We start from the raw sequence: 22,436 nt of genomic DNA, 5'->3' as shown, positions 1-22,436 counted from the left end.
ACAAGAGTCAAATGCTATTTCATCTAATAGCCTCTTTAATTAAATTGTGCTTGTACCTAATGCAACTACACATTAAATTAGTTTGTAAGTCAACCTCACACGTACCACCTCCATTTTTCACTTCCGATCCCACCATTCCTTGTTTTCATAGTAGTACATTGTTTTGTAGAAGAAACCCTTTATTACAAATATCCATTTAAGTTATTGGATGTATTTAAAACTTCGATAACACTTTTGAAATAGCCGTTTATTATCTAAATAGATTGATTGATAAAAGACATACTAATTGACTACTTAAAGAATAAGATGGTCACATAAACTCAAAATCAATCAATTTATCAAAGTAAATAGTGGATTAGCTTAGATTGTTTTTATAGATCCAAAGTAAATGCCCCCGAAACATAGAACTTGTAATAAACAATTAAAAAAAATTAGTGAGTGCAAATAATTAGGGCATGAGGAGATAAGGGCCAAGTCAATTTCTTGGACACCAATTAACAAATTGATAGATATAGGTTTCGTTAACAGAAGGGGTTGACAATTGGTAGATTGAGGGATTAGACCTCAATTTGAGCTCAGCAGCTGTGTCTTCTTTATCAATTATTATAGAAAAAGTGAATTAAGATAATAACACCTCGATTATATTAAATGAATTTGTGATTAAATCAATGCACAAAAGTCATAACAGTCTGCTTCACATAATAAAGTATAATTAGTTTAAAAGGTTTTTGCTACAGCAGGTACATGATTGAACTATAAATGTATCTTTGTCAACTCATCATCCTGTCAGGAGGGAGACTCTTGTCTGTGTTTCTTGAGATTGTAATGAACATAGTTTCATGATATAATTAAATATTGCATGGATATTTGTTTAGTTACTAGCTAAAAGTGTAATGTTTTGAGCTTAATTAATTAATACGAGCGGAATATTCTCATTAATTATGTGATCTGACCATGAAAAAACTAGTTAAGGATATATGTAGAGATATATAGACAACCAGTATATACTAGCTCCACTTTCAATCACAAAAATATCATAGAAAAATGAAGTAGATATTAGAGCTAAGTTTGATTGAATCTGTAGTAGATAAATATTCAACTGCTCATCAGTAGAGATTAGAACTAAGTAGTGTATTGGAGAACTTAACTGAAAAGTATTGAAGTCTGGTTATATACTACTCAATAGTATTATTTTGAGAGGTATACTAATCAACTATTATCATTCTTAAATTAATATTTATATATGAAATCAACATACATGCATATACACACATGTATGTAACTCTATACTCCATCCATTCCCAAAAAGTATAAACTACTCCTATTTCATTATTAGTCCGCCTTTATGAACTTTCTAATTTTGGAATATACTTATACACAACACATGATCTTTACACATCATTTTATTTACAACTTATACCATTACACTACATTACTAATAATGTGGAGCTCACTTTCACTAATACTACTATCCTTTTATCCATCTCTCTCTTATCTTACCAATTATACATTAAAATCCGTGCCGAATCACATGGTCATACTTTTCAGGGATATAGAGAGTGGTTCCCTTGGGAACTGTTAAAAAAAGAACATTGTAAACCGAAAATCATATCAGTCTATTGATACAATAATATAAGTCGATATCATTAAATATATTGATTCCTGATATTGAGTCGGGAATTCATGAATCAACGAATTGATATTAAATGAGGAAGTGATATGTTTTGTGATGCCAATTAATATTTATATATTTATGAACTGATATGATTGTTTGTTCTACTTTAAGAAGAGTTATAAAATGAATCATTTTTTTATATAGTATGCACATAAATTATCTTGTAAGGAAGAAAGTAATTACATGCACCAGCTCTTGAGAGAGAGAATATAACCTAGAGAGAAAGACAAACAGAAGAATGTGTCTTCTTCCTAAAGATCTGAGTCGATTTTTGACGATTATTTATATGAATATATAACTATATATCTTTTTGAAAATTTGACAGTTTTCCCTTGTAATTTCTATCAAGTGCGGTTCCGGACCACCTTGTCCATCTTATTATACTATTAATTTATTTTATAAAATTGGTAGTGAGATTATTAAAGTAGGGAACCAAGGTCAATCAATTGAGTTGTTCCCTCTTAAACTTTTTTGAAATTTTAACGGCATTATGCATTGTTTTTTCACCACCTTTTCCTATTTAATTGCTATTTTAATTCATAAAAAAAACGAAAACCATAGCCCACTTGTAGCTTTTAGGGTGTCTGCAAGCAAGAACAGGGATTATGCCAGCAAGACTGGTGGTTAAGCCCTAATCAGCGATTGATATTATCAATTCTTTAAATTCAAATTTTTATATAAATGAAAAGATCACATATACAATGTATAGTGCTGTTATCATAACGTAATCACCGATTGATATTATCATTACTTGAAATTTTAATTTTTATGTATGAAAATATGAAATACACAATATGTAGTGCTATTTTCATAACCCGGATAAGGATTAGATAGTTGAGTCATTATGTTTACCATTTTTTATATCCAAGCGAAGGTATATTAACAAAAATTCCTCTTATCTTGTTAAAAAGTGAAATAACAAAGGACATATGTGAAACTATACAATTTTTATTTTATGTGTATAATTAATGTGAATTTTAGACTCGCTAATCCAACTAAACAAACATCTTTCCTGTAGTCAGGATATTACTCCCTCCGTCCCACATAATTTTACACAGTTTGACCTGACACGGGCTTTAAGAAATGTAACAGAAAGTGAGTTGAAAAAATTGGTGGGATGTGGGTCCTACTTTTAAAGTATTGGTTTTATAATAAAATATGAGTATGAATGAGTTAGTGGAATATGAGGTCCACTATAAAAAATGGTAAAAGTGAAATGGGTAAAATTATGTGGGACGGACTAAAATAGAATATTGGGTAAAATTATGTGGGACGGAGGGAGTATTGTTTAACGGACATCATTCGTGAAGTTCAAATTTGATAAAATAAAACTAAAATTTTGGATAGAATATTGCGTCTTTGTTTATCTAAAAATATATGCATGTAAAATTAGAAAAAAATATATTTGAATATAGATGTAAAAGTGCAAGTCCGCGATTAGGAGTCCCGTTTCTCCATTTTAGTCCGTCATATACAAGTGAGACTCATACTCTACTAACTTTTTTCCACTCATTTTTCTTAATATGTTTTAAACTCGTTTCTTAAAGAATGAAACTCCTAATGAGGAACGAAGGGAGTACTTAGAGTTACATAAAATTTAATTAAACTAAATTTTATAGAATGTACCCTTGGACATATATAGAGATCCAAAAATATGGACTAACAATTAACGCTCGATTCCATATATAGTTCGCACCTAAATAAATTATTCGATGAAATCGTCAAATAAAAATAAAGGCTTTGGAAAATGCACAAGTTTTAATATAAAATTAATAAAGTATAAGATAAAAAAGTAATTGAAATATGTGAAAAATTATAAAATGAAAAAGTATAAGGTCAACTCACAAGAGAGAAAAAATTGCTAAAAAAAATGGAACTTATGAGACAAATCAAAAGAAAACTATTGATTAAGAAAGGAGAATATATTATTAGAAAAATATTGAAATCTACAACTAGTATGCCACAAGGTAGGTTCTAATTAAGTAGTTTGAGGGGTTGGGGAGGTGGTCCAATGGTGGTTCAAATCAATTCCACAATACTGACTATGATAAAAGTATGCATGAACCGAATATGGCATCTAAGAGTGGCTTAGTGAACTTCGAAAGAAAATAATTCATAAGTTAATATTTAAAGTTATGTTTGCTCGGTCATTAATTTAATTGTTTAGGTTTTTGAAATAAAGTATTCCTTCCGGTCCATAAAATATAGACTTTGGGAACACCAAAGTTATAATGCGAAGTTGGTAAATTAGGAGAAAAATAGAAAAAAAAAGTGATTGAAGTGTTGTTAGTGAAAATATGACCCATTTCATAAGAGAGAAAAATTAGTCAAAAATAGATTAATTTTGTGGAGAAAAGGAAGACTATTTTTAAGGGATAGAAAGTAATTCAGTAATGAAGTTATTTTGTTATTTTGAGTTATTTAAATTATGGGTTTGTGTGATTTCGGATATGAGGTTGTTTGAATTATGGTCTATTGATGCAAAATTTGAAGGGAATGATAATGTAATATAGTGAGGAGCAACTCAATTGGTAAGACAATTTTTCTCCTTCCATAACTCTTAAAAAGAAAGAGAAAAATAAACCACCCTAAGTCTAAATATTTATTCCTTTAAGAAAATATATAACTGAAATAGATTTAAATAATTTATTATCCAACTCATCTTTACTCACTCTTTAGTCTTTACCAAGATTTTACTTTCTAAAACCATGACAAGGATAGACATGATGTAAGATACTAGTATGTTTTAATTTTGAGGTTTAATCTTGGTTTCCTACTTCATAACACAAATTTTCTGGTGTTGAAAGTTCAAACGTTGACAAAAAATGTTAGAGCAGCTAGCAAGCTGGTGGAAAGATAAAAATAACTTTTTTGCTGTCCGAACTTGAATTAGTTACTGGGAGACAAACAGAAAAGATTAAGTAATTTAATATAATTTTGCCTTGTTTTATGCCATGGGAAATGCAATTGAAGCTTCTCATCTAAATAACCTGACATCACTTAACGTGTTGTTGAAGATAAATTCTAATAAAGGAAGCAGCATTTATACGTATAATGTGAATTAACCAGTTTCGGTATATATTTCAGGTTAGCGGTTGTATGAACGTGTCGCATGCATAAAAGTTAGTCGTAGTATGGTACTCCCTCCGTCACATGTTACTCGCACTTTTCTTTTTAGGTAGTAAATTTAGAATTGATTTTTTAGTATAATTAAATTAATATTTTAAGTGTAATGAGAGATCATTTAATAAAGGAACACTGAACTCTAATTCTTACTTAAAATAGAAATAGTACAAGTAGTTTGGAACGAGATGAAATAGAAAAGTGCAAGTAATACGAGAAAATAGAATAGTGGTATTAATAAAGCCCCAACATTCTCTCCATCATATGCAAACATTTGCAATAGATGACACCTTCTAGATTTTGTAGAGCAACACTTTATAAAATGTACTCCCTCTATCTCATCCAGACATGCCATTTTTTTTTTCGTTCGTCTGATTGAAATAGTTTATATTTATTTATGATAATCTATTTCTCTTTCTCTTTTATTTTGTCATTTATGGCCATGTTATCCACTATATAATTTCAACTATTTTTTCTCTTTCTCTCTTATTTATCAATCACACATTAAAACTCGTTATGTGGAAAATGTGGGAGTACTAGATAAATACGGTATCAACTTTTATCCTGCAAAATGATCGAATAAAAGAAGTTCACAAATCCAGAGATCATCTACCTTGATTTTTGGTGTTGCAATATTTTCCCCCCTGCATAATTAATTATTACAAACCCCATAAAGCAAAGGAATTAAATACAATTAATCCAGAGAAATTCATGCAGTTCCTTGTCACGTTATACATAAAATAATAAGAATCACAACGAAATAAAATAATAGGACTGAACTAATCCAAATGTAAGAGGGCATAGAAAATAAATGTACAAACCCTAGAAAGGATTGCAAGACTTTATAGGCTCTTCTTCAAGCATCACATCATCATCTTCCTACCTATAAAACCAAGTCTTCAATCCCTTCCCACAACAATCAACAACACAAATAGTTTTCAATCTTTTCAAAAAAAGCCATGGGAAGAGCTCCATGCTGCGACAAAGCGAACGTGAAGAAGGGGCCGTGGTCGCCTGAGGAAGACGCGAAGCTCAAAGCCTACATCGAGAAATATGGCACCGGTGGAAACTGGATCGCCCTTCCTCAGAAAATCGGTACATAATTAAGAAATTGAGTAACAAAATATATTTATTTTTTTGTATAGATGATTTTAATAAAAAGGTGTTGTTTGTTTGGCATAGGGCTGAAGAGATGTGGGAAGAGCTGCAGGTTGAGATGGCTGAATTACTTGAGGCCTAACATCAAACACGGCGGATTCACCGAGGAAGAAGACAACATCATCTGCAGCCTCTATATCAGCATCGGAAGCAGGTATTTGTCTAATTAGTTTATGCTTGTCGTTTCTCAATTTGTATGATTCTTTTCATTTTTATTCTCTTTTTTTTGAAGGATTTAATTTGATGTAAAATTTCCGATCTTATAATTAAGTAATTAACATTTTCATTGAAATTAGATGGTCCATAATTGCTGCACAGCTCCCGGGAAGAACAGACAACGACATCAAGAACTACTGGAACACGAGGCTGAAGAAAAAACTACTAGGGCGGCGCAAGCAATCGAACAAGAGGCAGGAAACGAAAGACGCAAATGAAGACGACAGCTTGCAGAATCTAAGCAATTCAGCCATGGAAAGGCTCCAGCTTCACATGCAGCTTCAAAACCCTTTCTCCCTCTTCAACAATCCATCCCTCTGGCCTAAGATGAATCCTCACAATCACAATCAAGATCAAGATGCCATAGTCGCCGCTGATCAAAGTTATATTCCTTTGAAAGGCGATGAGGTTCATGAGATTAGTTGTGTCAATGGCTTCTCGTCTTCGGAGAGCTCGTTCGCCTTGAACGGGGAAGGAAGTAGTGTTGTTGAGAATAATGGGGGGATGCATATGAGTGCATCAGGGTTTACTCATGCTGAACTCGAGGATCTTCTGAACGATGGATCGTCGAGTTTTCTTGGGGAGGAGGGGGACGGGTCGAAGGGGAATCAAGCGTGGTGGCCGAATGAGTTCGACGCGGCCGGATTCAACGCGTGGGGTTCGACGAGTTTGGTTCATGATCAAGATTATTCCGCCATTGGCTATAATATGCATTAGTGTACTAATAATATATGAGAGCATATGTAGGAGTTTTATTATCATTTGTTATTGTTATATTGTCATAAACGATTGAGGGAGAAGTGGGAAGGAGATGATAGATCATGTTGTAAAGTGGGTTAATAATAATGTTGTGTTCATTTTGTCATCGGAAATTTATATTTCATTTTGATTTTGAAAGATTTTAATCTATTGATTGCGAATTGAGAACGAGCTTACGAGATTTGAGAGCGAATGCACGTGAACGAAAAGGAACTTTATTTAATCGAAGCTCACAACTCTCAATCTTCGAACATCTCTTCTTTCTCTCTTTCTTCTAGTGTTTGAGCTATTAGATACTTAACAAACTCCACCTTGATTTCTCAATCACAGCAAAAACTACAACATGCACAGATTCACCAATCTAATGCATAGCTGAAACTTTTCATTAGGCAACGACTTAGCGAGCATATTGGCTGGATTCTCGACCTTAGGCACCTTAAAAACCTTCACCTCTTCCTTTTCTATTCTTAAACGCAAACGAACGTCAATGTGATTGCTTCTTTCATGGTAGACCTGATATTTAGCTAAACATAGAGCACTATTATTGTCACAGCCAACTGTGACTACCTCTTGCTTCAAACCAAAATCTCCCAATGTAACGACCCGCCCTTCTAGGGTATAATAAATATGGCGGTCGTTAACTAGGCGAACTTAAATGAAACAAAGATCATAGGCTAGGGTTTCATTTGAAGGGATTTTACCAAAGTATTTAATGAACAATTAATTAAGTAAGAGAAGAATAATGCCTTAGCAATGAAATTCAATGATAAAAGGGCTATCACTATTACTATTCGAAATGACAAGGTTTCAAGATAATCCAATCCATATCACGTCTCAATATTCCAACGAAATAAAATAGTGCAAACTCAACCAAACAATCATAAGTTTCATGTTTTAGCGGAAGCAACCAAGAGAAGGATGAAGCTATGTATGAAGACACAACTACACTCGAAGTTTCAAACTAATCATATTATTATTATTTCCTTTGCTCAACATCGCCAACCGCTCGTCACTGCTCAACCTGCACATAGGGGAAAACACATGCAGGGCTGAGTACTATAAACATACTCAGTGGACTCATGCCGAAAACAGTTTTATCACAAATATAGTTATCATGCCATTCTCAAGTGTCCATCGGGGTTTTATCTTTAGAAATGCCCGAGGCACCAAAATATTTCCTTTATCCAAAATCACGGTCGCGCAACCATTTTTCTCATCGACGTTTACCATATCCTCATTCTACATGACAAGGAATGCGGCCGCAATCCAGGTCACTAGACCGGCCAACCCGTAAGCTGGCACGCGGTCTAACATTGGTGTACACTAATCCAAGTAGAGTTTGCGGCTCTACAAGGATCCTAATTCGATTAACTCAATAGTGGCATAGGCACGACAGAACAAATCAAGGCATGATAACACAAATCTCATTCTCATCAATAAAGATTTAGTACGATGTCCTTATTTTAAAAGAAAAGCCCACCTCGTCGGCTTAGCTCGCAAGTATTCTCTTCCCCTTGCTATCACGCTGAGAGCGCAAATTATCACCTTTAAATTATGTGTATCACAAATCAATTTTAAACATTGATTCGAAAATCATGCATGTTCCCAACGTTTCCTTTTTCCGATTAATTCGTTTTAATATCACCATTCGAAATCAAGGTATGATTATCGTATCACTTTTTATTCGCACAACAACTCCATATCTATCATCAAAACGTGTCACGCATGAGTGTTTCACAACACACATCACACGCACGCACACAACACATACGCACGCACACCGAGGCACGCACACACGATCCACACATACACACATGCATTCCATTCATCAATTGGTTTCCCCGTTTCACTCGATCTATATGCACGAGGGTTCAAGAACACCGATTAATCGGTTAGATGAGAAAAGATTGATATAAAAATACCTTTTCTTGATAGAACGAACGACAGAACAAAGTAATAGCCTTGATTCTTCAACAGTTCTTGAATTTCAACTTCAATTCTTGGTAAAGAATGAAGAGATCTTAAATAAAATAGAAAACAAGTTGAAGAAGAAGTGGAGAAGTGGGGAGGCGTGATTTTGAGAGAGAGAAGGGCGATTTTTATCTGATTCTAGGTTTAGGTTTTCTCATGTATTTATAGAGTGCAAGATATAATATCTTTAATAAAATAAATTAAAGATTTGAGAAGATTTGGGGAGGAGTTGGCGTGAATTAGGGGAGAAATAAGGGGAATTTCGAATTCTAGGCTATTTAATTGGCCTATGCTTTTATTTGGATATTTTACGGAGTAGAATAAAATATCACGGAGCAGAATAAAATAATAAATCCTCCCAAATAATTATGGAGTAGGCGATTTTTATGCCTAGGATTTTTCAAATCCTAATTTAAATAGGATATGGCAAGATCTTCTTAGATATGGAAAGATATGCTAGAATATTTATATTTATTCATGGAAGAGAATAAATAAGGGATCAAATAATATAATAAAATAATTCCTTCTCCCACAAATAGGAGATTTCGAAAATCTCCATGAAATGAACATGGGGGTCGAAAATTCCATAGAATGATTGGACTTTGGATTTAATTTGGATAATCATCCCAAGTAAATAATTAAATCCAAGAAAAATAGGATTTCTTCTCCAATAATAATAAGGGTCGAAAATTCCAAATAAAATGTGTAGGATATTTATAAAAATCCTATTTAGTCTCACTCATCCCTTGGGAAATAATTCGCCACAATTATATTATTCCGCATCAAAGTATTCACACAAAATCAACCATTTTTACTTCCACCTCATATTCTCAACACATTGACCTTTCAACGGTCACGTCATATTTTTCACATCTTTGACTATTCAACAGCCACGTCATATTTTCCACATTTTTTATTATTCAATCAATCACGTCATACATTTGACTATTCCGATAAATCTCAACTCCAAATCGCAATTAGGTCACAAAGAAATCATGCAATTAATTCACTCATCAATTAATCCACATACCATTAAAGACATTTAATGCAAAAATTTTATGTTACGAAAATTAGGGTTCGAAAAAGTGGGGTGTTACACCCAACATCCCCTATAAACAAAAGCTTCCCGCCAACAGCTTACATATGTACTCTCTCCATTCCACACAAGATGTTCACATTCTTGAGTGTCACATGATTTTAGGAGGAGTTGTTACTTGTTAGGTTGAGTAAGCAGAGAGAAGAAGGTAGTTGAATACTTCCGCTGTCCGCAAATAGGAGTTCCGTTTTTTCATTTTGGTCTGTCCGCGAATGGTTATAGGAGTCCCGGTTCATAATTACTATAAATGGTAAAGAGATCTCACATTCCACTAACTCATTCCACTCACATATCTTTTTAAACTAATATATACAAGTGAGATCCCTATTCCACTAACTTTCTTCCACTCACTTTTCTTAACATTTCTTAAAACCCGTGTCGGAAAGAATTGAGACTCCTATTTACGGACGGAGGGAGTATTTAATAAGAAGAGAGGAGAGAGCGATTTATTTACAAATATAGAAGTGGACATCTTAAGTGGGACGGACGAACTAGAATTTTGTTTCCGACTATCAATTAAAAAAATTGTGATTCCAACTATAGTAACAATAATTATGATAATACTCCCTCCATTCATCATAAGTTGTCCACTTTTGACTTGGCGTGGGTTTTAAGAAATATGAAGAAAAGAGAGTTGAAAAAGTTAGTGACTTTAATGAGTTAGTGAAAAGTGTATCCAGTTATTATAAATGAAAAAAATAAAATGGACAACTTATCATGGACCGGGGGAGTAATAGTATAATGCTAATAAATACATAAATAAATAGTGTGAATATGTAAACATAATACCGACTAATCTATATTTGTGATTGATTCAACAATTCTGGAGACTTTAAATGGTAAATCGGTTTCAATTGGGTTAGGCTATGAGTTGTGCATCGGATCCTTGAATTCTGCATATTTCTCTATCATTTTCTACAACTTGCTTAATTGTTTTCTTGTTTAAGTGCTTATTTTAATCTCTGATTTTATATGCTTTTAGTAGTTGTTAGTTTAAAACCAAAATTCTCGATCGTCTGGATAGTAGTTGAAATTGGTTCGTGGTACTTAGGTTTACACTTAATTGTCTCTGTGTGATACGATATACTCTTGCTTGCTATTTGCTACAATAAAATAAAGTTGAGTCAAATACATAGTCAATGTACTGAGGTCAAAGGTCTCAGGTTCGTCTCCATCGTTCACTGTGTTATAGATTTCTATTTCATTTGCAAAAAAATACTGAATTTGCATGTATTTTATAAGAATCCAATTTTATACTGTATAGTACAATCGAATAACTCTTACTCTCAACTCATGAAAACTTTTAAGCCCAATTAAGTCAATAATAAAAGACCAAAATCCATTCCTCTATATATTCCGAAGCCTACTTAATGCAAAAAGATGTTCCCTAGTATTTGGAGGAGCACAAGAATAGAAGAGGTAACAGAAGTAGTAATAATAACAACAATAATGATGATGATAACAATAACAACAACAACAACAATAATAATAATAATAATAATAATAATAATAATAATAATAATAATAATAATAATAATAATAATAATGATTTTAGGTGTGCTGGATTAATTAAAATCTTGCTGCTTTTGGTATTTCTTTTGTGGAAAGCCGAATCGTATACAGTTGGACATTAATTAATGGGTTGTATATTAGTGCATCAAACCTTATATACATCTTACAAACCAAAATAATCTTCACAAAATATCTAGACATCAAACAGCTGGAATCCCACGAAAATTCCCTTCCCATAAAACCAAACAACACAAATCATTTAAAAAAACAACTTATTTTCTCCATGCATGCTATATGCCCACTACTCACAAACACAAAACAAACGCAAGTCCTTCATTTTTTCTCTTCTTCTCTCTCTCAAGTAGTAAAATTACAAACAAATTAATGTCAAAATCCTACATCAGCATCATCACCATGTTCCTCATTTCTCCATTCACTATATCATGTAGGTATCATCCTCTTCTACAATATTGTTTTAAGTATCATCAGCTTATTAATATTATGAGTATGTTATAGGTTGGAAAATACATCCGGAGCGATGTAAGCCGGGGAGTATCGAGATATATCAATGGGCATCGGGATTCGCAAGCCTTCATATTCCCAAATATACAGTGCAAATAGTGAACGAGGCATGGCGCTATAAGGGAGTTTATGATGTGCGGATATCTTGTCCGGCCTTCGCCTCCACAACCCTCATTAATCCGAAAGTTTTTCGACGCTTGGATATGGCAAACTGTCTCCTCAATGATGGTGGGATTATTTTTCCGGGACAATTCATTAATTTTGAGTATTCCAATATACTTCCTTTTCCTTTGCTTGTTACCAGTTTGAAATGTGTATAATTTTTTTGCTTTTCTCTACCTTTAATTCTTTTTATTGCTTTTCCATTTTTGCTTCATTATCTTGTTGTTGTATTATTAAGACCAGGATTGTGGATCTAATAAATTCGAATTTGTCCAACTAGTCTCTTTGGGCCAACCAAATTGGGCTTCGTGATTAATTGGGTTGCGATTTTGTGTTAATGGACAGAAAAGATAAGTTCAAACTGCAGGCCCATACGCTATGCTTTAAGCCTACTACCTCGTTTTTTAACATCAATAATGTAAAAGTGGTACATTAAGTATCTCCGTATAAATGATTCGAATCAATTCAATCACCAATTACGAATAAGTATTCATTTGGATAAGAAGTTATTCAACTAAGGATATGATGAATTTACATAATAACACAAAAATAAAAGATAATGCAAGAAAAAAAAATGCTTAGTCATAATGACTAGTAGAGTTTTATTTTATCATGTAATTCACATATCAATAAGAAAAATGCTTAGTTACATTTTTTTTCAATTTTCGCATTAAGTTAAATCATTTCATTGTTACTGCATTAATGATTTAAAATTCATGATTTGTTTCATTTCATGTTTAGTTGGTAAAGGAGAGTGAAAGGCCCTAAATATTGATATGCCTCGTTTAATTATTTTTAAGTCGCTTAGTTCGTAACTAATTATCCTTTTTTTTAGAGTACTATCATAATTCATAACGGGTCCAAAAACGTAGTTATTTCATTTTAAGTAAAAGTCAAAATTGGTCCTGAATATATGTCCATTTTATCATTTTGGTCTTAAATTTTATCTTTTAAATTTTTTGGTTATATTTCAAATCGGATCACAATTGGTCCTCCGTTAACAATTCCGTTAATATTTAACGGTCAGCGATTTTAATCACAATTTTGACCGACTTAAGCAATTTTTAATTAATTAATCATCAAAATTATTTTTTTTAAATAAAATCATAAATCATTTATTCTAATTGCCACTTTCATCTTCTTCCTCCACTTTCATCAATGACGTATGTGGAATGTAGAAACACATCTTCTTCCATTAAATCCGGCAACTCCACGCCCACCTCCTCGTCACCTCGTCCATCAATGGCGTATCGCGTGCTGGAACGCTTTGATCTCTAGTTTGGCGCAGGCCGCAGGGGAATTAGCCGTATGCTGAAGCTGTTTGGAGGAAGAAGATGAAAGTGACAATTGGAATAAATGATTTATGATTTTATTTAAAAATAATATTTTTGATGATTAAATAATTAAAAATTGTTTAAGTTAGTCAAAACTGTGATTAAAATCGCTGACCGTTAAATATTAACGGAATTGTTAACGAAGGACCAATTGTGATCCGATTTGAAATGTACAGGACCGAAAAATTCAAAAGATAAAATTTAGGACCAAAATGATAAAATGAGCATATGTTTAGGCCCAATTTTAGCCTTTACTCTTTCATTTTTGGGACTGTAATCCTCTATTTTTCAGTTTCGTTGTCCTTCATTTTTCTTTCTATATTTTCCTACTTTTCCACTAATAATACATTTATAAATTTTTTTCTCAATACTTTACAGATTTTTCATTAAAAACTCATGTCACGCCTTACTAATATTGTTGATAATATATAGATGATTATACTAATAGTAAATAATATTAATTTTATTTTCTTAATTTGAATACTTTTTCTTTTTCTAATCTCAATTAGTCTTATTTTCCTATGAATAAGATTTAGTAGCTTTCTGGGAAAAGGAAAAATAAATTTGAAAATTTGAAAAAACTTGAAATATGCATCCTTAGTTCTGTCACATAAATGAGGGCAAAATTAAAACATAAACTTCATTTAAGAATAGGCTGGCAGGGGAATAGTATAGAAGGAAGAAGAAGATTAAAGAGCGGCAATCTCTGTTAAATATTACTCCAAAGAATATAAAAGTAAAATTATTTAGTATTGAATCGAAATTTAAGAATAAACCGTTTTTCTATTAAACCAAGTCATAAACTAGTCATAATGTGGCGGTATATATTACTTTTAATTTATTTCATTTTTCTTAAATCTCATTTATAAAGGAAGCTCATATTTGCAAATAATTGTGAGAATGTCTGCAAAAGTACTTGCATAATTATATATAGACTTGATCTTATTATAATTCTTCTATATTGTCCTTTTCTATATATAATACGCAGGCGCCGCTAAAATTTAGCGGCAAGTCTTACAAAATTACAAATGATATTTTCTCATAACAAATGACAAATGATATACGAACTTTTCTCTTTAAAAAAGTGGTAAAAGGTTGGTGAATCTAACTAATATAGCAGGTCATATTCTAAAATGTCTGCATCAAAATTAATTTCATGAGGAATTTTGTCCTACACTTATTAAGATTCATAAGTAGTTTGGCTTTTTCTGATAGTGAGATGCCGCAATGGCACTGCCGTTGGTTTCGATTGGGCTATTGTCACATTAGTAAAAATAAAAAGGAGTATGTATTTTTGGTAAATTTCAGAAAGTAAACAATTCAATTATAAATAAAATTTAGGTGCCGGCGTCCGTGATCAAGCTTTTATTCCATGCACTTTGATACTTTACTCTTAACTAAAAAATTTCAAAATAAATTAATTGAGCTTACTACTGCATAATTAAATTTTAATGATGCATAACTCGGATAAATTATTAGTTATTACTTTAAGCATCCCATTCAAATTGATACATTTTTCTTTTAGAAATATATATACCACTCAAAATGACACATTATTATTTTTAAATGTTATACTAAAAATGACATAGTATTTCCAACAATTGAAACATTACCCTCACTAATTTATTTCTCGTGATTTTAACACAATGAACAAAGTTCTACCAAATGATAACATACGAGTTATCTATTCTTGATCATGTAATTCTTCATCCATTACCATAACTTGTTGCTTCCAACTAACAAACAGAGTTTCATAATCATAATTAAGAAAAAAAATGTAAAACCAGACTGTACTCTATTAACATCGAGACTCATAAAAATTCGAATTAATGTTATCTCAAAGTAGAAAATGATAATGATAAAAATATAAAATAAAGAAGAAGGGCCCGTCCATTGAAATGTATTATTAAAGCATTTGAAAGTGAATCGAGCCACTTAGGCCGTTCAAATTTTAATAACTTTATAGTCGCAAGATTTATCGTACACCGCTATTTAAGTATTCTTAATTTGTAATGGGTTTTAATATAATCAATATCACGTTCATCAACATCAAAAAAATCATTTTCTATCATATGCTTTAAGATATTTTTAACCCATCTTAATGATTAGACGATTAATTAAATACCTAAACCAATATGAACCGTCGAATATATATATGTCATCTTGTCAGCTGTCGCACTACCTTGTTTAAGGTATATATGTAGTAAATCAAATCGAAATAATGCCGATATGACTAAAAATGTGATGATATAATATTTAATAATAGTACATGATATGTAAACATTATTTGGCCGGAAAATAATTTGAATTCCTTATTAGATTTTTATTCGGGAGTTGATATATTAATACACGTTAATATATGTAGAAGTAAGTTTTATCATAATATAGCCGTATTTTCACCTTCCAGTCCACCAACCCCAAATCTCCAATCTTGTACTCACTCTGCTCCATAGTAGTGAAAACGTTTCTTTTCGACAGACAATTGTAAAACATTATGTTATGTGAGTTAAGAGCATTCACAATATTGACCTTAAATCCGGAGCCCATCTCAGAGCCTATCTCCCTGTAATGACAGTTCATCTCAGATCCTATCTAAGAGCCCATCTCATTTCCACATGAGCACTATATAATATATTTCACTTTTAAAATTATTGGTGTAAATTAAAGACAACATAAATAATAAAAAAAAAATACAAATTTCATTAAAAATAAAATAAACATCCTACTTTAAAAAAACAAAAAAAAAACTAGATAGATAATAACCGGAGTAGAAAATAACGGAAGCACGACCCATTCCGAATTTGGGGAAATCCTTCAGTTGCTAATATATTTCTCACTACTTGAACCCGTTCGCATTGTCATAGTAGATGTCATGAAATTTAGCGCACTCGTACACCAGGCGTTTCCAATGCTTGCGTAGATAGCCGGGCTGGTGTATCGAGGCCCCTGTGGACTTTTCTTGTTCGTATCTCTTCGTGATACATCCCCATAAGCCACCCGGATTTTACGTATCGGGTCCTCAGAGATCTCTGCCCAACAACGAGCAAGAGCAATCAACTCCTCGGTGTTGAAGTCCATATTCGTGGAGAGAAGTAAAATTGAGATTGAGATTGGAGAGGGATGAATGTGAATTAATGGGAATGAGGTAAATATAGGGGAATAAAAATTGAATTGTGAATTAAAAAAAAATAAAAAATTGGCACCTAGATCGACCTCGGCACCCTGCAATGGAGGCCTTTCTTAGGGTCGAGGAGGGCCGATAACTCTTCAGCCAAGGCGATTGATCGGCTTCGGGGCAGAGCCGATCGGCTAGGGAGATCGGCCCCTCCTCCGCAATGGAGGCCGATCATGGGCGATGGGGTGGCGATCGGCCACCATAGTTAATGGTCTAAGTAAATGAAGAATAAAGCAGGAAATGAAAAGGAAGAAAGATGAAGAGAGAATAAAGTAAATGAAAAAAAAAATGCGTTGACTTTTACTAAAAGGAAAGATAACTCCATATAACGAATTAAAATGATAAAGTTATTTCACGGAAGGAGTATATACAAAAAGAAATTGAAAATTAAAAACGTTATTAAAAGGTAACTATAAGGATCCTTTGATATAAATATAAAATAACGGACACATTTATACAACAACAATGAATAAGGTTTGACATCTATGCATATAATTATTAAGGACTAATATTAAAATATGAGATATTAGTCCCAAAGTCATAAAGTTTGATCGAAATTTAATATTTTCTATAAACTTAGATCTTGTAATGAATTTATACCGCAATTTGAAATTCTGACAGATTATGAGAGAAAGTTTTAAAATTCTGTAATGTTCAAATGATTCTACTAACAACCCATAAAATCAATGTCACATTGACCGATTTGTCCATTTGCTTAAATTGACGTGTCACATTGAATTTAATTAGAAGAAAATTGAACTAGTGAGAAATTTGATATAGAATCTATGTTTATAACATTAGCAACCAAGTTTTAAATTTTAAAAAAATAATAATTCAAATGCACATATTTTAATGGTAAAAGGGAATTCCTATCAATTTTATTTTTATGAAAAAAGGAATTACTATCAATTTTTATTTGTCTTTTGTCTTAAGGCTTTATTTAAGGGCATTCCGCCCACTCATGTATTCTACTTTAAAAAAAAAAATCTATATTTATGATGATGAATCAAAATCGTATACTCCATCCGTCTTTGAAAAATACTCCATGAACATATTGTTCAGAATGGATTTTAATACTTCCTCCGTTTTCCATTAATTGTTCACTTTTGCCATTTTCATTCGTCCCTCATTAATTGTCCACTTTTACTTTACCATAAATGGTAAGTAGGTTTCACATTCCACTAACTTATTTCTCACACATTTTATTATAAACCAATAAATAAAAGTGAGACTATATTCCACTAACTTTTTAACCTACTTTCCTTTATATTTCTTAAAACTCGTAGCGGAACCAAAGTGGACAATTAATGGTTGACGGATGGAGAATGCAGTAATTGGTAAAGAAAGAGAGAGATATGAATGATTGTGTAAGTAGTGATAGTGGAGAATGAACTCCATATCATTAGTAGTAGTGTAATGTTATAAGTTATAAATAAATTAGTGTGTAGAGATAATGTGTTGTTTACTATTTCTAAATTAGAAGTTCATATTTTCCATGGACAAACTAATAAGGAAATAGTTCAAAATTTTGTGGGGTTGGAGGGAAAATAATATATCGTTGTACTACTGATTTAGCCTAGAGCTCCAATCTAGTAGTACTATTCAAAAGAAATATTGGGTTTGTGTTTTGTTTTCAATCTTCCTTTTCAATACTACGAATTACCACCGCAGATGTACACTATTAAAGCTTTAGAATATTTCGTGGAGTGCCAAACAATGTCAACTAGATTACTAAGACATAGTAATTGTCTAACAATATTGAAACTTAGAATATTTCTTGGAGTGCCAAACAATGGCAACCAGATTACTAAAACAGAGTACTAGTAATTATGTACAATCTTCCAGTGCTATAAAACCCTCAAAATCATTCAAAACCATGTATACACAACCACAAACATAAACATAAAACAAAAATGCATTTATAATGCAAGAATCCAGAGCTAGGTAACATCTCTTGATGTGTAATTTGACACAACACCAGAAGCTGTATATAAGCTGGAATCCTTAGCTTTTCTCACACAGATTGACGACCTTCCTTCATCTCATAATCTTTTCACCCTTACGCCACAACTGGGATTGTCGAGTCGAAAACTCTAACACAAGCCTTCCTTGCCTACAACACCGAACCCCATGCATATGTTCGATTTCAAAGAATCCAATTCCAAATTAGCCGTTCACAAATATTAGTGTATATACCCTTACCTCTGCCTCCCAATCGGTTCGGAGAGCTATGATTGACAGGAAAAACGTCTGCGCGAAAACTGCAGCTATGATCCCAGTCCATAGTCCCTGAGAAAAATAAAATTCAAAAATTAGCAAACTGGTAACAAAATAATTATAGGAAACATTATAGTATATTATAGGCGTATGGTACCATTCCTCCTAGGTGCAGCACGAATGCTAGCACAACTCCGAGGGGGATACCGATGAAATAGAAGGACGCCAGGTTCACGACGGCCCCAATCTTCTGCCAACCACATCCTCTTGCAATGCCTGATATCATCATTTTTTTAATGAGTTGTAAAATATTAATTTGGTGGAATAATTATATGTTTTGTACTTTTCCCCATCAATATATACATCCAATTTTTTTTTGGTCCATTCTAAAAGTCCAAGTTCCGCCGCAAACAGTTCAACGTACCGCTGAGGACAGAGAGAACTCCTTCCGCCATGTTTGCGATGGCGATAAGTATCATCATATCAGAAACGTAGGAAACCACATCGACCTCACTGCTGAAGCAGTACCCCCAAACATTCCGCCCCAAGATTATGACCACCACCGCCACCAGGCTCTCTGCCGCCACCATCAGCGTCGCCATGCGCACTGCTAGACGAGCTGATTTAGGCCTCCCCGCCCCCAATTCGTTCGCCACACGCACGCTGAGAAATTAATTAGTAATTATCAACTACTCCTTATATAGTGAAAAAGGTGCCACAGTGACCAAACATGAGAACTTAGTTCAAAAGACTAGTCTGTTAGGAGAGAGAACACATTAGGTTTATATACTCCACATCAGTTGTTCTCACAACCGATGTGGGATATTGAGTCCGTAACGCACACAATCTGTTTAATTATCACCTTATTGCACTTCCAAGTCCAAGGGGTATCATGTAAATCATTCCGTTCGTGTTCAGGCTGATGGAGAGAACCGATGTTTCCAACGTCGGATTAGGTAGAAGCCCAGAGACAATAACCATGATCTCATAAGACCAGATCTCCAAGCTGCAAACATCACAAAAAAATTACATGCATAAGAAATTTCGTCGATACAGACCTGAACTCACATTAGTATAATATTGACTGACCAAACCATAATAGCAGAAGGAATTGCAAGCCAGATAAACTTGGAGACATTATGCAGAGCCTCTTTGGAGAAACCCTTCCATGTGTCCCTGCAAGCAGGGGACATGGTGATGTAGAGGATCAAGAAGAGGTCATTCGTCCAATACGAGATGCCGTTAGCAAGGGCGGCGCCCTTGCTACCGAGTCCCATCTTGTTGATCAAGAGCCAGCAGATGGGGATGTGGCAGAGCGTGGTGATGCCGGAGGTGAGCATCATGGGGACCACATTGTTCTGCGTCTGCAGGAATCGGAACTGGCACTGCAGAAGCGCGAAGGGGAAGATGGAAGGGATCATGTAACGGGCATAGGCCCCGGCTTCCACTGCAATGGCCGGATCCTGCCCCAGCACCCTCAGAATGTCGCCCGCTGTCGCCCAGATGCACGCCAGCGGCACACTCACCACCAGCAGCACCAACATGGCGCGCTGCATGTGGATTCCGAGCGTGTGGTACTGCTTCGCCCCGTATGATTGGCCGCAATACGTGTCCAATGCGCATGCCATCCCAACCTTCAAAATATACCACATCAGATGAGTGAAAGAAGTTGGATCAGCATGTAAGTGCTATCCACCCCTAATTAGTGTGACCCCTTTTAGAATGACTCAAAAACAGACAATATCAAACTAATGTACAGTCGACGATCCCAACAAGCACTCACATGCAGAATATAAAAGAGCATACCAGGAGGCTGAAGCCGGTGACGGAGGCGAAGGAGGTGGCCATGGAAGCGCCGGAGAGGGCCAGCTCGCTGACGTGGCCAACGAACATGACTGAAATTGTTTGTATGAGGGACAACAAGACATTCACGAACATCATGGGACCAGCAAGGAATAGTTGCAGCTTAGCTTCTGCAACGATTTCATCCCTTGTGAATTTTACTTCGGATTCGGGATCATATTCTTTTACAACTAATGGCGTTACAAGATCGCTCTTTTCGACCAAAGACGCCATTGTTTTACTTTTCTTTCCTTTAACACTCACTCAGCCAAATGTTTATTGACACTCTTTAGTGTAGTGGGCATGCAATTAAATCAAGATACCACTTTTTATAATAAAAGCTGAGCACTAGGTTCCAATTTTTGGTGTGATTTATTTAAATAAATATCAACTCTTAATTATATTATGTGTGATTGATTTCACCAATAGTTGTTTGCCGTTGTTGTTGCATAGTCATAGGCTAGATCTCATTTTCTTTGAAACGATGATTATATTTTGATCCGAGAGCATGGCTGAAGATGATTAAAATTTCTTACTAATCAAATCATATCATCATTACCGTTAATGACCTCTTTACCGGTTAATTATTGGCTGTAATTATTTTTACCATATGAGAACTAATGAAGTATATATATATGTTCGATTTGTTATAGAAAACTTTCTTGCTAATCTAAATTTTCTATTTTGAGCCACTTTCTATCACACCAATAATAAGCTTGTGAAGATAGTGATCTCCACTCTCTAGTTGAATCCGCATAAGCTTGCTCACATTTTTTTATCCCCATGTTTTGTAATTTACATATATTTTAAGGCCGTTAATGCATGGCTAAAAAAATATACTAGTTGACCTCAATGACATATACACTGAACATATACATCAAGCCATACGCGTAAAAGTTACTCTCTCCATCCCATTTTTTCTTTCAGTTACATTTCACTTTTACCATATATGGTAAGTAGGTCTTACATATTCTACTAACTCATTTCATTCACATTTTTATAAAACCAATATAAAAAATGGACCCATATTCCACTAACTTGTCAACTCACTATTCTTTACATTTCTTAAAACTCATGCCCACACCAAATGTGACTCCTGTTGTGGGACGAACAAAATACTTATTTTTCAGTATGAAATTGTTTTCATATGAAGTATTTTTTGGTGTCTTTTTCACATGTTGGTGTTGAATTTCGTAGGAGTACAATGGACTCTTTGAGTGTTATAATTATTTCCAAGAAAGAAAGAAGACGCACAAGTGCTTTCATATATAGTGACCACACAACTATTTGATCTTTGATGCAAATGCAATTCAATCGTCCAAATAAAAAATCATATACTTAGTAACTAGATATCAAATCTCAAACATTATATTAAAAAAACACAAGAATGAAATTAAGTTTTTTTTAATTTAAAAATACAGAATTCGTTGGGTAGATTTTGGTTTATTCCAATGGTGTTAAAGATGGGTAACATATTTCAAGTAATTGATATATAGCACATATACCAACAAATTTGGTCAATATGGTCTCCCAAAAATTAGTGACCACTAATTAATTAATTCACACAAACTTTCCCAAAATTAGTGTATGCTGGCATGGCAATATTTAAAATGAAGCCATTTACAAAAAAGATTGGCACCCAAATCTTTAGTTAAAATATTAACCAACTAGTAT

At 33.5% G+C, this 22,436-nt stretch overlaps 2 protein-coding genes across 2 annotated transcripts; one reads left to right on the top strand and one right to left on the bottom strand.

The window, feature by feature from the left end:
* Positions 1-5,641: 5,641 nt before the first annotated feature.
* LOC125196516 (transcription factor MYB36-like) lies at positions 5,642-7,069 on the top strand. The gene is made up of 3 exons (XM_048095057.1): positions 5,642-5,893; positions 5,981-6,110; positions 6,253-7,069. Exons 1-3 carry the CDS (start codon positions 5,758-5,760, stop codon positions 6,887-6,889), a joined length of 903 nt encoding a protein of 300 aa, XP_047951014.1. The 5' UTR covers positions 5,642-5,757; the 3' UTR covers positions 6,890-7,069.
* Positions 7,070-18,448: 11,379 nt separating this feature from the next.
* LOC125192236 (protein DETOXIFICATION 16-like) lies at positions 18,449-21,078 on the bottom strand. Its single transcript, XM_048089749.1, has 7 exons — positions 20,727-21,078; positions 20,010-20,554; positions 19,783-19,926; positions 19,345-19,583; positions 19,078-19,196; positions 18,906-18,992; positions 18,449-18,816 (listed from the first exon to the last, which is right to left on the bottom strand). Exons 1-7 carry the CDS (start codon positions 20,994-20,996, stop codon positions 18,763-18,765), a joined length of 1,458 nt encoding a protein of 485 aa, XP_047945706.1. The 5' UTR covers positions 20,997-21,078; the 3' UTR covers positions 18,449-18,762.
* Between the last annotated feature and the right edge of the window lie 1,358 nt (positions 21,079-22,436).

This window comes from Salvia hispanica, chromosome 6, assembly GCF_023119035.1.
Source record: "Salvia hispanica cultivar TCC Black 2014 chromosome 6, UniMelb_Shisp_WGS_1.0, whole genome shotgun sequence".
NCBI lineage: Eukaryota > Viridiplantae > Streptophyta > Magnoliopsida > Lamiales > Lamiaceae > Salvia > Salvia hispanica.
Note: the sequence above shows the minus strand (reverse complement) of the source record. Positions and strands in the feature narration are given on the sequence as shown.